The sequence below is a fragment of the Sinocyclocheilus anshuiensis genome, unplaced genomic scaffold (assembly GCF_001515605.1).
Source record: "Sinocyclocheilus anshuiensis isolate Anshui unplaced genomic scaffold, SAMN03320099.WGS_v1.1 scaffold202, whole genome shotgun sequence".
NCBI classification, from domain to species: domain Eukaryota; kingdom Metazoa; phylum Chordata; class Actinopteri; order Cypriniformes; family Cyprinidae; genus Sinocyclocheilus; species Sinocyclocheilus anshuiensis.
Genome location: NW_015542342.1, coordinates 196,931 through 210,754, shown reverse-complemented (window position 1 = coordinate 210,754; position 13,824 = coordinate 196,931). Strand labels below are relative to the sequence as shown.

General features: G+C 39.5%; 1 protein-coding gene across 2 annotated transcripts in view; it reads left to right on the top strand.

Annotated features, from left to right (window-relative positions):
- Positions 1-13,623, top strand: part of LOC107691221 (extracellular serine/threonine protein kinase FAM20C-like) — a 64,470-nt gene extending 50,847 nt beyond the window's left edge. Inside the window, exons 6-10 of one of the 2 annotated variants that reach the window (XM_016489722.1) lie at positions 2,100-2,280; positions 3,960-4,069; positions 7,989-8,070; positions 11,312-11,371; positions 11,976-13,623. In XM_016489722.1, the coding sequence (XP_016345208.1) occupies positions 2,100-2,280; positions 3,960-4,069; positions 7,989-8,070; positions 11,312-11,371; positions 11,976-12,240 (698 nt within the window). In that variant the 3' untranslated portion in view covers positions 12,241-13,623. Of the gene's footprint in view, positions 1-2,099; positions 2,281-2,541; positions 2,652-3,959; positions 4,070-7,988; positions 8,071-11,311; positions 11,372-11,975 lie in introns of both variants that reach the window. The other variant, XM_016489721.1, reaches the window with a different exon arrangement.
- Positions 13,624-13,824: the final 201 nt, after the last annotated feature.

The window sequence follows — 13,824 nt, the reverse complement described above, 5'->3', positions numbered from 1 at the left end:
CTTAAACCAGCAAAGGACCAGCTTAAACCAGCAAAGGACCAGCTTAAACCAGCAAAGGACCAGCTTAAACCAGCAAAGGACCAGCTTAAACCAGCAAAGGACCAGCTTAAACCAGCAAAGGACCAGCTTAAACCAGCAAAGGACCAGCTTAAACCAGCAAAGGACCAGCTTAAACCAGCAAAGGACCAGCTTAAACCAGCAAAGGACCAGCTTAAACCAGCAAAGGACCAGCTTAAACCAGCAAAGGACCAGCATAAACCAGCAAAGGACCAGCTTAAACCAGCAAAGGACCAAGGACCAGCTTAAACCAACAAAGGACCAGCTTGAATCAGCAAAGGACCAGCATAAACCAGCAAAAGGACCAGCATAAACCAGCAAAGGACCAGCTTAAACCAGCAAAAGGACCAGCAAAGGACCAGCATAAACCCGCAAAGGACCAGCTTAAACCAGCAGAAGGACCAGCAAAGGACCAGCATAAACCAGCAAAGGACCAGCTTAAACCAGCAAAGGACCAGCTTAAACCAGCAAAAGGACTAGCTTAAACCAGCAAAAGGACCAGCATAAGCCAGCAAAGGTCCAGCATAAACCAGCAAAGGACCAGCATAAACCAGCAAAGGACCCTGCATAAACCAGCAAAGGTCCAGCATAAACCAGCAAAGGACCAGCTTAAACCAGCATCCCAGCGTCAAAACATACCTAACCAGCATATGCGATTTTTTTCAACAGAGCTTCATCACATCAAGACACATCTGGAGAAGTCACCTATTTCAAAACCATATTCTACAATCTGTATTAACTCTATAAACAAGGCTGCTGCACAAAAGATTGTCATAGTTAGCATGTTGTTGCTTTAAAATGTGTTTACGGCCAGGGCTTGTCGGTATAACGCCGGTATATGTGTTAACTGTTTTTCCTGCCACAAAGATACATATGTGCGGCTATTACTGAAAAAGGGCTGCTTTCGGACATTTAATTGCATGTTATTTACAATTAACTGAATATTTATTATAGTTTCAATTTATGTTAAATGCAAAACTGAACTTTAGAGTGCTTTTAACCCACTTAAGTAGTGCATCTTTGTCTTTTCATAATTACTTTAATCGTGCATTGAAATATGGTTAAAGTGTACTTCTAATATATATTATACTTTAATGTCATTTCTATTGAACCTTGTATGTCGTGTATTCAATTTATGTTAAATGCAAAACTGAACTTTAGAGTGCTTTTAACCCACTTAAGTAGTGCATCTTTGTCTTTTCATAATTACTTTAATCGTGCATTGAAATATGGTTAAAGTGTACTTCTGAATGTACTGACAAGCACTTATCATAAACTAAAATATACTTTAATGTCATTTCTATTGAACCTTGTATGTCGTGTATTTATAATCAAGTACTTTACATGTGCTTTAGTATGTCAGTCAACATCAAAATAAGTGTAGCAAGACAAAAGATTATTAAACATAATGATTTAAAATGTACTTTAAAGTAAAACTTGTAATTTGACATTATTACAAAGTGTACTTTTTAAAAGTATTGTGAGTATGCAACTGTAAGATACTTTAAGTATGTTAAGAAACATAGTTATGAAAGTGTATCTCATTTAATTACACTTAAGTGCCCTTTTATTTCAATAGTATTCAATTATCTCTAAGCACAGTTTAGTTAAATATAATTTTAAAATTTGAGGGGAGTTTTACTATTTTGAGTCTTTTGTGCTTACAGTATTTACTTAACAACATGGTAATGGTATGTATCACATAATAATAATTCTTGATAAATTTTTATTTTATTTGAAACTTGATGGACGCATACCAAAAGATATAATTATTTATAAATTACAAATTGATGCATCAGTGGAAAACAGCTGCTTCGCATTATATAAAACTTGGGTTAAATATCTGGGGAGTCCGAAAGGTTGTAGGTTAAAACCCTGTAATAGGCAATCAATGAGCTATTACCATTGTGTACTTGAAGACACTTAACCCCATGTTACTCCGGAGGGACTTTTCCTTTCTCTTTGTCTCAGTGGTGGTCTATTTTAAAACCCACAAGAACAGTTTTCTCTTTCCTGAGACCCTTTCTTCCTCACTCCTGCAGCCAACAACATCTGCTTCTACGGCGAGTGCTCCTACTACTGCTCCACAGAGCATGCTCTATGTGGGAAGCCCGACCAGATCGAGGGCTCCCTGGCTGCATTTCTTCCTGACTTGGCACTAGCTAAGCGCAAGACCTGGAGGAACCCCTGGCGCCGCTCCTACCACAAACGCAAGAAAGCTGAGTAAGCTCTTTTTCTCCGCGTTATCTCAGGTCTCCACGCACCACCCCATATCTTCATTAAACTACAGTCTGGCTTTATCAGCAAAAAAGACTACTGTGGTTCTCACTTACTCTCAGAGAAATCCTATCTGTGCAGTAAAACAATGGGCCATCCTGTTTGAGATGGCAGTTGTACGCTAGTAGGGTTATATATGAGAAGGGGCAAAATGCAGCTCAAATTTAAAGGTGAAGTGAGTTTCTTATTCGTTTTCTCTATTGTAAGGTGGGAAGTGGATCCGGACTATTGTGATGAAGTCAAACAGACTCCTCCGTATGACCGAGGCACACGACTCCTGGACATCATGGACATGACTATTTTTGACTTTCTAATGGGTAAGTGTTGAACATGTTTAAAATGTGTTTATAAACTTTTGCTTAGAAGTATAGGGGAAACTGGGGAAAAAATTACTTTTCTTTTTTTAGGGTAACTTTATTTTTACATTTTTGCATTTTTGAATTAAATGTTTGTGTAGACTCATGAAGTCTTATATAAAATTTAACATTTTCCATTATCGCCCAGGAAAGAGACACAGTTCATTGGATGCAACTTTTGTGACAACATGCCCCTATAGTGGCAACTAATAAAAACTTATGCATTCTGTCTCCTGGAAGTTGTGTAATAGTCAGCCAGACACATTGCTTAATATGGCCAATGAACTATGAAAATAAAAAATAGAATAAAAAAATTAAAAAATAAATAAATAAAAAAAGTTAATTGTGATATACAAGTTTAAAAATAAGAAACAGAGACATTGTGAGATATAAAGTCACAATGTGAGGTAAAAAAAAATGTAGATTATAAACAGTCAAATTTAGGAGATATTCAGTAACATTAAGAGATAAGTCAAACCAACGCTATCTCACGACCATTATTATTATTATTATTAATATTATTTAACTTTATGAACGCAAACCAAAATATAAGATTATTTATTAATTAAAAATCAATGCATCAGTGAAAAACAGCTGCTTCACGTTATATAAAACTTGACTTAAATATCTGGGGATTCCGAAAGGTTGTAGGTTCAAACCCAGTAATGGGCAATCAATGAGCTATTACCATTGTGTACTTGAAGACACTTAACCCCATGTTACTCCGGAGGGACTTTTCCTTTCTCTTTGTCTCAGTGGTGGTCTATTTTAAAACCCACAAGAACAGTTTTCTCTTTCCTGAGACCCTTTCTTCCTCACTCCTGCAGCCAACAACATCTGCTTCTACGGCGAGTGCTCCTACTACTGCTCCACAGAGCATGCTCTATGTGGGAAGCCCGACCAGATCGAGGGCTCCCTGGCTGCATTTCTTCCTGACTTGGCACTAGCTAAGCGCAAGACCTGGAGGAACCCCTGGCGCCGCTCCTACCACAAACGCAAGAAAGCTGAGTAAGCTCTTTTTCTCCGCTTTATCTCCGGTCTCCACGCACCACCCCATATCTTCATTAAACTACAGTCTGGCTTTATCAGCAAAAAAGACTACTGCGGTTCTCACTTACTCTCAGAGAAATCCTATCTGTGCAGTAAAACAATGGGCCATCCTGTTTGAGATGGCAGTTGTACGCTAGTAGGGTTATATATGAGAAGGGGCAAAATGCAGCTCAAATTTAAAGGTGAAGAGAGTTTCTTAGCTGTTTTCTCTGTTGTAAGGTGGGAAGTGGATCAGGATTATTGTGATGAAGTCAAACAGACTCCTCCGTATGACCGAGGCACACGACTTCTGGACATCATGGACATGACTATTTTTGACTTTCTAATGGGTAAGTGTTGAACGTGTTTATACAATTTTGCTTAGAAGTAGGGGAAACTGGGTAGAAAATTACTTTTTACTCCCGTACGTATTTTTCGGTGTAAATTTATTTTTACATTTTTGCATTTTTTAATTAAATGTTTGTGTAGACTCGTGAAGTCTTATATAAAATTGAACATTTTCCATTATTGCCCAAGAAAGAGACACAGTTCACTGGACACAACTTTTGTGACAACATGCCCCTATAGTGGCAATTGATAAAAACCTGTGCATTAGCCAGCAAATCACATTGCTTAATATGGCCAATGAACTATGAAAGCCCGTTTTTGCCTTAGTGTAAAAAATAAATAGTTCATTGTGATATACAAGTTTAAAAATAAGAAATAGACACATTGTGATATGTGTTTATAAAGTCACAATGTGAGGTAAAAAAACAATAATAAATAAATCACATTTTGAGATTAAAAACTGTCAAATTTAGGAGATATACAGTCACAATGTGAGATAAAGTCGAACTGTGAGAAAGTCACAGGTGGTAGATATACAATCACATTGCAAGCAAATAAAGTTGCATTGCAAGGTTTTAAAAAAAAGTCACTGTGAGATATAAAGTCACATTGCAAGATAAACACATCTGGCAGATATAAAGTCACATTGTAAGATGTGTCACGCTGTGAGATATAAAGTCAATTTCGAGAAATAAGTCAAAATTTTGAGATATGTCACAATAGGAAGATATAAAGTCACACTGAGGAAGAAATAAAGAAAAAAAGTTGTATTGTGAGAAAGTCATTTGGGAGATATACAGTCACATTACAAGAAATTAAAAAAATAATCACTGTGAAATATAAAGTCACATTGCAAGATAAAAGACACACTTATATTAAAAAGTTACATTGTGAGATAAAAAAAAGGTTGAATTGCACAGAATTCACTGTTGGGAGACATACAGTAAAATCGCAAGAAATAAAGATACTGCAAGATTATAAAAAAGTAACTGAGATATAAAGTCACACTGCAGAAGTCACATTGTGAGGTAAGGAAGTCACACTGAGATATGAAGTCACAAAGGGGAGATATAAAGTCTAAGTTTCGAGAAATACAGTGACTTTTTAGACAAAATCACAATTACAAAAGTTATAAAATGACTCATTATAATAAAGTTATATTGTAACATTGTGGAATAAAAATGTATATAAAGTCACATTGTGAGATAAAAATGTCACTACAAGAAATAAAGTCACTAACTAAAACTATAAAGTCTCAGTTTTGAGAAATAAAGTTAACATTTTGAGATGTAAAGTCTCAATAGGGAGATATAAAGTCACATTGTGGGATTAAAACAGTATAGTCACATTGTGATAAAGGTCACACTGCAAAATATAAGGTCACAACTAGAAGTGTAAAGACTCCAATCTGAGGAATAAAGTCAGTATTGAGATATAAATACAGAGATATAAAGTCACAATTATGTAAAGTATAAAGTCTCAATTTCAATAAAGTCACAATTGCAATATAGAAGGTCTCAATTGTGAGTTTATGAGCAGACTGTGGGTGGTCTCTGAAGTTGAGAGTGTTTTGATCCGTTCATGAGCCGTGTGCCCTTGAGCGAGGCTGCTAACCTCGGGTTGATCTGGGGGAATTTCCCCTGTTCATCAGAAGTTCATGGTGCTTTTCTGTAAGGACATTGGGCCTCATTCATGAAACACGAGCAGAACGGATTTTTGTGTAAATCGTTCGTAAGGTCGTTCTGACGTAAACTTTCGAATTCATGAAAATTTTCGTATTTTCAAAATGTTAGTTGGTAGGAAAGAAATTTACACCTGCTCCCTACCACGGGAGCACTGCCATTATAATAAGTTCGTTTGCGCGTTTTTTTTTTTTTTTGTAGCTGAGGGTTGATAAACTGTTTAGCTTTGGGTAAAATGCAGCGCTTTTTACCCAGCCGTCCAATCAATGGAGGAGGGGCGGGACAATCGACCAATCATCCTACTTGTACAACAACTGAACAGCAATAGAGAAGTTAATATTGCTGGTTACTGCATTTTCATATTCAGTAATATTCTTCAAAATGAGATACTAGTAATACGTTACTGCCGTGGATATTTCAAATCATAGCAACCAAAGTAGAGGTCTGCACAGGACTGTTTTTTTAGTCCCGCTCCCGCAAGGTTATATTCCGCACCCACCTGCTTCCACTATATATTCACTCTTTGTTCACCCGCTGTCTGCTTAGAATAATTTTCTTCCCGACCCGACCATTCCCGCTAAATTTAGATCTCGTTTCCAGAATCTCACATTTAAATATCCGCTTACTGAAAGAAAGAGAGATAGGCTGACAAATAAAAGTGTGGTCTGCACAAACTTTTGTTATTTTATTCGTCTCGTCAAGAGTCTTGAATTTATTGACTTTGACTTGAATTTATATTAATTATCTTAAGACACAAAATTTGTTTAATATTTTATGCAACAGTAGGAAAAAATCCCGCAAGGTTCTATTCCGCACCCACCCGCTCCCGCTATATATTCACTCTTTGTTCACCCGCTGTCTGCTTAGAATAATTTTCTTCCCGACCCGACCGTTCCCGCTAAATTTAGATCTCGTTTCCAGAATCTCACATTTAAATATCCGCTTACTGAAAGAAAGAGAGATAGGCTGACAAATAAAAGTGTGGTCTGCACAAACTTTTGTTATTTTATTCGTCTCGTCAAGAGTCTTGAATTTATTGACTTTGACTTGAATTTATATTAATTATCTTAAGACACAAAATTTGTTTAATATTTTATGCAACAGTAGGAAAAAAAAAATTAATGTTGTACAAAAATTGTATTTCTTATTTTTATTCGTCTTGTCAGGATACGATTCGTTTAACATTGACAACACAATAGGGAAAAAGTGTCGCAGAGAGAAAAAAAATAAAAATTTAGGTTGTACAAAAATAGCCTATTCGCTATTTTTATTCGTCTTGTCAAAATACTAAATTAGTTTGACATTTTCTGTTAACACAGTAGGAAAAGTGTCGCAGAGAAAAATCTTTCATTTAAAATTATAGGCTAAGCAAAATATAAACAAAACCGAGTTTAACATCCTTCAAGGACAGGGCATCCACACTTTGCTCCATCCTTATTCTGCTCTGTCACTCATCAACAACCTGCCTGTTCTGTCTGAGGGCCGAATGCAGACCTCTAACCAAAGCGTCTCTCAGCTAGAAAAACGCTGTGCCACCAAAGCGTTCTCCAGCACCACCAACTGGCTGTTTTAAGAAGAGCGCCTGACAGTTTTTCAGCTGGCTAAAAACGCTTTGGTGGACACACGTTATTGAATATTTATTGTTAGGCATATGGCCTATTAGTGTTTTTTGCATTATGGAATATACTGGAGCCAAACCTGAGAAAGTAGACCAGAATATTCCACTGCGTTCCTGGGCACGCAATTTACGTAGCTGTAATTCATAGGTGGAGATTATGCTAATTGTGAATGAGCGTGCACGAACGCCCTATTTACGAATGATTGGAATTCATTAACATACACATGTTTAACTATCAAATCTGATGTGTACGAAGCGTTTGTGAATCCGGAGGAGAGTTTTCGGGAAGGTCCGTTTTATGCGCAAATTACTCCGAATTTACTCCTATATTTACGAATGTTTCATGAATGAGGCCCATTGTGTGAACACCATGGAAACCAACTCCTCCAGCCCTGGTTGTGTGTGGATAAATAAAGATTCTGATTCAAGTGTTAACTGATTAGTCATGAAGATGACTAAAATGATCAACTGCAGAATTGGAATCTGTTGAATATAACTTAACTTAAAGGAGCGATAGACTACCTTTTATCATAACTAAAGACTGAAAGAGTTATTAGTTCAACATCCCACATCAATCCTCCTGTATTTCACTCTCCCTCTCTCCATTTTCACACTGAACAGGCAACATGGATCGCCACCATTACGAGACTTTTGAGAAGTTTGGAAATGAGACTTTCATTATTCATTTGGACAACGGCAGAGGGTAAGCCATTTTTATTATCATATAACGTCCCCTCCGTCCTTCACACCTCACTCCTCAAAGCTCCACATGACTCCACAGCCACTTCCTTTTGACACCGAAACCATGGAAACAGAGTGTTTCTATCTTATAAGACGGGAATATGTAGATGTTGAGTGGAAGGTCAGATTGATATGGCGTCGTGTCTCAGGGTGTAATATGTGTGCTGCAGTGGGTAGAAGTCACACAGGTGCTCACACAGATAAAGCATTTTGATTAAACTGACATTCTGCTCGGCTGAAGTGGCTGCTTTTTCATTCTCTACATTTTTTATGTAGAGAAGTAGGCCACTGTGAAACGCCATATTTCTTTCAATGCCAGATTAATCTAAGGCTCGACTAAAATTTACATGTATTTTCTTCTATTTGTGTTAAATTTATACTGAACTGTATTGCTGATGGGGTTTTCCTGCTACAAATATGTTGCAAGGTGTCAACTAAATTCTAAAGTGTCACCAAAATAATATATAAATAAAAATATAACAGTAAATGGCAAGATATGGCCTTCAAAAACATGCCCCACTGAACCACGGCAGTAATGTGCTGTGCAATTTGACATACCAATATGAAAGTAATAGCGCAAGATGAATGTATAACAACAAAAAGTGACTTAAGTTTCCATGTTATGAGCTGGGTTTTATTTCGTCTTAAATAAAGACCTGAATGTACAATTTGGTGAGTTCTTCATGTTCTAACTTTTATGTCTGGTAAAGTTTAAATAAGTTTATAGAAACTGCATATCACACTACAAGTATGCTGGAAATGGTTGTTGAGAGTTTTAGTATCTTTACCCTAGTAAAAACAAAGTACACTTTAGCATTCTTTAATATGGTAATTATATACTTTAAAATAATATACTGAAGTGTGAATTTAATGCAATATTGGACACTTATTTGCATGTTAATTGCAATTAATTGAAAATTTATTATATTTTAAATGTATATTAGCTGAACTTTTTGAGCCATCTAAGTAGGACTGAAGTACATCTTTATATGTAATTTCATAATTATTTCATTTGTCTTTGAAATATGGTTAAAGTGTACGTCTCGGGTTACTTGACTGTAACCCTGTTCCCTGAAAAAGTGGGAATGAGATGCTGCGTTTCATTAATGCTTATGAGAACATTCTTTTTCCGACCGGTTGTGAAGCATGTGTGTCAAATACGCCAAGAATTGGCTTAAATAACCTCGGTCGGTGACATCATTGGAATGCGTGCACCTGAGAGGTTATAAATAGACGTGAAATGGACCTTGTGTAGTGTGTGCGCACAAACATTGAAGAGGTCTCAGAAATGACTTTGGGAAGTGGCTCAAAGACATGTGGGCCTGGAGTAGCATGGACATCCAAACTATAGAATCTGATGAACGTGTGCGGGGAGGACTTGCCTGCCACATACCACACACTTGCTGCAAGGACAACTCTTGCTAGTGCCTTAGGAGATGCAACTCCCCCTGGTTGAATGAACTCCTAGAGGCAAAGCTTGACCGCGTGCCTCATAGGCTAGGGCAGTGTTTCCCAACCGGGGTGCCGTCTGTCTAGAGCAGGGGTGCTGTGTAAAAAAATAATTTTTTTATATTTTTAAATTGCTAAAATATTAATTTTGTAGGGTGCCACAAGTTTGTTAAAATTTCCAAAGGGTGCCGCGATTAAAAAAAGGTTGGGAAACACTGGGCTAGGGAAATGTGACAACCGCCCCCTGGTTGCGGTCCCCATAGCATTTGAAAAGCTGCCCCGACTTACACCACTGACTGGTTCGGTGGACCTAAATCTGAAGAGCATGGACTGGCAAATCTAAGGAGGATGGTGAGACTAACAAAGCTTGCAAATCCCCAATTCTTTTTAGAGTACTAATATCCATGAGAAAAAGAAAATCTTCAGAGTCAGAAGCCTGACAGGCGCTGACTCTAGTGGTTCAAAAGAGGTCCCAACCAGACCCTCATGCATTACAGCTAAGTCCCACGATGAGACTGTCGCGCTGGCGGGCGGCTTCAACCACTTAGCTCCTCGATTGAGGCGTGCGACTATGAAGGGTGATCTCCCACAATCAGAGCGTGGCAAGCTGAACTGGTGGCCTCATAGACTCTGAGAGTACCAGGACATGTACCTGGGGACATTTATTTTCTCCTGCAGGAACTCCAGCACTGAAACAACTTGACAGGGAACTGGGTCTGTATGGTGTGTCATACCTGTGGCTCAGCGAAGTTCTAAAAATGCTTCCTCCTCAGTATCCCCGCTCACGCTCAGATCCTTTAACAGGTCAGCCTGGTATGCCTGCAGAACCGCCATGGTGTGCAGGGCAGCACCAGCCTTACCCTCTGCCTGAAACGCATCCCCATAGATGTTGCTCTACATGGCTTGGTAGGGAGCATTGGCTTTTTGAGTGATGACGCAACTGCAGGAGGGAGATAGCCTGCTTGCGTCTCTTCCTCCTGGGGCATCATCATGTAGCCCCGTGCCTTTGCATCCATGATAGTCAAATAAATTGTCGTTGAGGGCACAAAGACACGGGACGAATATTGCTTACTCCATGAACTAGTTATCTCATCATGGAGAACACCAAATAAGGGGAGATACCATCGCTGAGGTCCCTCCCCCTGAGCCCCTGACAGAAACCTGTCATCTAGTTTGGACCGTTTGGGGGTCTCTTGCTCCTGTAGCCAATCCAGCTTTAATCTGGCCACTGAACGAGTAACTCCCCAATATTTTATCATTGTGGGAGGAGCGCTCGGAGACATGAAAGTGTCTCTCTTTAAGGGTGTACTCACACTAGGCACGGTTGCCTTGAACCGAGCCCGAGCGCAATTATATATAGTAGTAGTAATAGTATATGTTTGCGGTCGTAATGATGGCAGTAGCGCACACAAAATAGTATCTGTTCCGTGCTCCGGCGTGGTTAGCGCTCACACTGCATGCGTACCGCGCCCGAACCCAACCGAACCGTGCCCTGGCCCTCATCTTCCAACCGGGCCAGGGACGGCTAAATGAACCGGTTCAAAACGCATAGTGTGAGTACACCCTAAGTGTACTTAAGTGGCCTTTTATTTCATTAATATTACATTATCTGCAAGTAGTTTTTAAAAAAAATATGCTTTTAAGATTTGAAATACGCTAAAAGTGCACATTCAATACAATTAAGCACACTTTTTCACAAGAGAACCATTTAAAAATATCAGACATTTGACTTCTGTTTCTCTCTAACCCCTCAGATTTGGAAAGCATTCACATGATGAAATGTCCATCCTGGTCCCTTTGACTCAGTGCTGCAGGTAAGATTGTTTTTCTCCACTTTCAGACATCTCTTGAATTGAGGCAATAGCCTCCCAACTGAGAGAGTGACTGCAGTGCAGTAATTCAGTATAGCACCAACACAACCACATCCTGCTGTCTGCTGTGCTCTGTTATTCTAGCTGTATCCTTTATTGCACATTTACATTTATTTCCTGTGGCTGATGTTATTCTTGCTAGAACAATCTATATGAATGGTTGCAAAAAAACACTGACTGTGTCCCAATTTGCATAATTCTGCACGCTGGTCATAGTACACACTACTTTGTTGCTAACATTCTGAATGTGGCTAATTTTGCTATTCTAAGGGGCCATTCACACCAAACACATTTTGCATTCCACTGCACTACTTTTACATTGTTTTTCTATGTAAACATTCGTTAGACATTTGCCCGTTACACTCGCGCCTTGTGTCTTTCGCAGAATCTCGCGAACAACACACTGTTCTAAAAATGCTCATTTGGCACTCGTTTAAAATAAATCCAGTAAATGGATTTTACAATTCCGCCTGTATTTTCATAGAGCTCTGTATACTAAACAGATCAGCTGATGCGGAGTTATACCTTCTACCGTTCTCTCTCTCAGAGTGAAGAGGTCGACGTACCTGCGGCTACAGCTGTTGGCTAAAGAGGACTTCAAGCTGAGCTCTCTAATGGAGGAATCGCTACTGCAGGACCAGTTGGCACCCATACTCATCCGGCCCCACTTGGAGGCCATGGACCGCCGCCTGCGCCTGGTGCTCAAGGTGCTGGCCGACTGCGCGGAGAAAGAAGGCTTCTTATCAGTGGTGGAGAATGACCTGGAGGGACAGCCCTCCTCGCACCACCACCAGGCGCATAGAGGGAGGTAGTGTTCCCTCCAGTCAATTCCCCACCATGAGCCCCACTGAGGCTTGTGTTCAAGTCACACTCTGAATTCAGTGAATTCCACACCACCAATGCCTCTGAGGAGCCACCCTATCATATGTGACGCAGCTGACACAGCTATCAGAGGAACTCTGGGATGAAGGAGTTGTTTCTGGATGGCTTGTGTTTGAGCTGTGCTCGGAGCTGCAGTACAGACTTTTCTGTTGCAACCTGGTTTGTTCGACAAGTCTGCTGATATAATTTATGACATTTGCATATTTCGAGTTGGCGAGTGTACAGAAGAGTTGGAACCAAAAGTTGGAACAGATTTGAGTGTGGTTTTGGTACTCCGATCTATATATTCAAATACACAACTGTTATTTACTGTGCTCATGAAGGTCTTCGACATAAGGGCACGTAAACGAGCTTTAATAGTAATAGTACTACTGTGCGAGGACGCTTAAACACATCCTTCCCTGTGCGTTCACAATTCAACATCATTTCCTACCACTCATCGCCTTCAGTCATCGTGTCATATTCGGCTCATTTGTTCTTTCACTTAGGGAAATTCAGAGGTGAAGTGTGTGCTTCATTTGAGGTTATTCAGCAGTGAAGCACGTGTTTAAATGTCTCCGCGGAGAACGAGAGAATCACGCTGATTGGTTCCTGTGCCCACAGTCAGTGTTTTTCCCATCTCAGGCCTCATGCTGAATACACCTGCTTTCTCTTAATGAGAACCTTAAGGATCGGCTGATGCTATGCTAGCGTAAGTTCATAATGATGTTAGTTGTACTTCACGCTGCAGGTTTCTCATGTCTCCGCTGGTGGAGTGATTTCAGTGCTTAATTATAGAGTAGGGCACAGGCTCGAGGGAATGAAACAAACCAATAGGATGTGTAGGGGAACTGACACTGTGTCCTAAGAGGAAACAACCAGCAAAGTTATTTCATGTTAAAAAGAGTTTTTGTCCTAACCAGCTGACCAACGAGACCAGAGGAGTCGAATCCTGTTTCTGGAGTTTCCAACAGTGAACTTTCACTGGTCCGAAATCCTGCTTCCCATAATTGTGTATTATGTTGCGCTCCATTCAGTCAGAAGTGGGATCTGATCTCTCATCCGTTTCATTGGTCAGTGTTCAGAACATGACATAGAAAACCAAATGCTCTTGTTAGCTTTGCAGGTGTTCCATGGTTACATGATGGCCACCAGTGTTCTGTGATTATTACCAGAGAGGATCAATCACCGTGTTTTACACACCTGTTTTACATCTCCCTGTGTGCCGCAATTTTTGTGTGATCATACACCCTAATCTACTGTACACAAATCTCCTTAAAGGGATAGTTCACCCAAAAATGATAATTCTGTCATTAATTACTCACCCTCATGTCGTTCCAAACCCGCAAGACCTTTGTTCATCTTCGGAACACAATTTAAGATATTTTTGATGAAATCTGAGAGCTTTCTGACCCTGCATAGACAGCAAGGTAACTACCACGTTCAAGGCCCAAAAAGGTATTAAGGACATTGTTAAAATAGTCCATGTGACATCAGTGGTTCAACCGTAATTTTGAATAATGTCCATACTATGT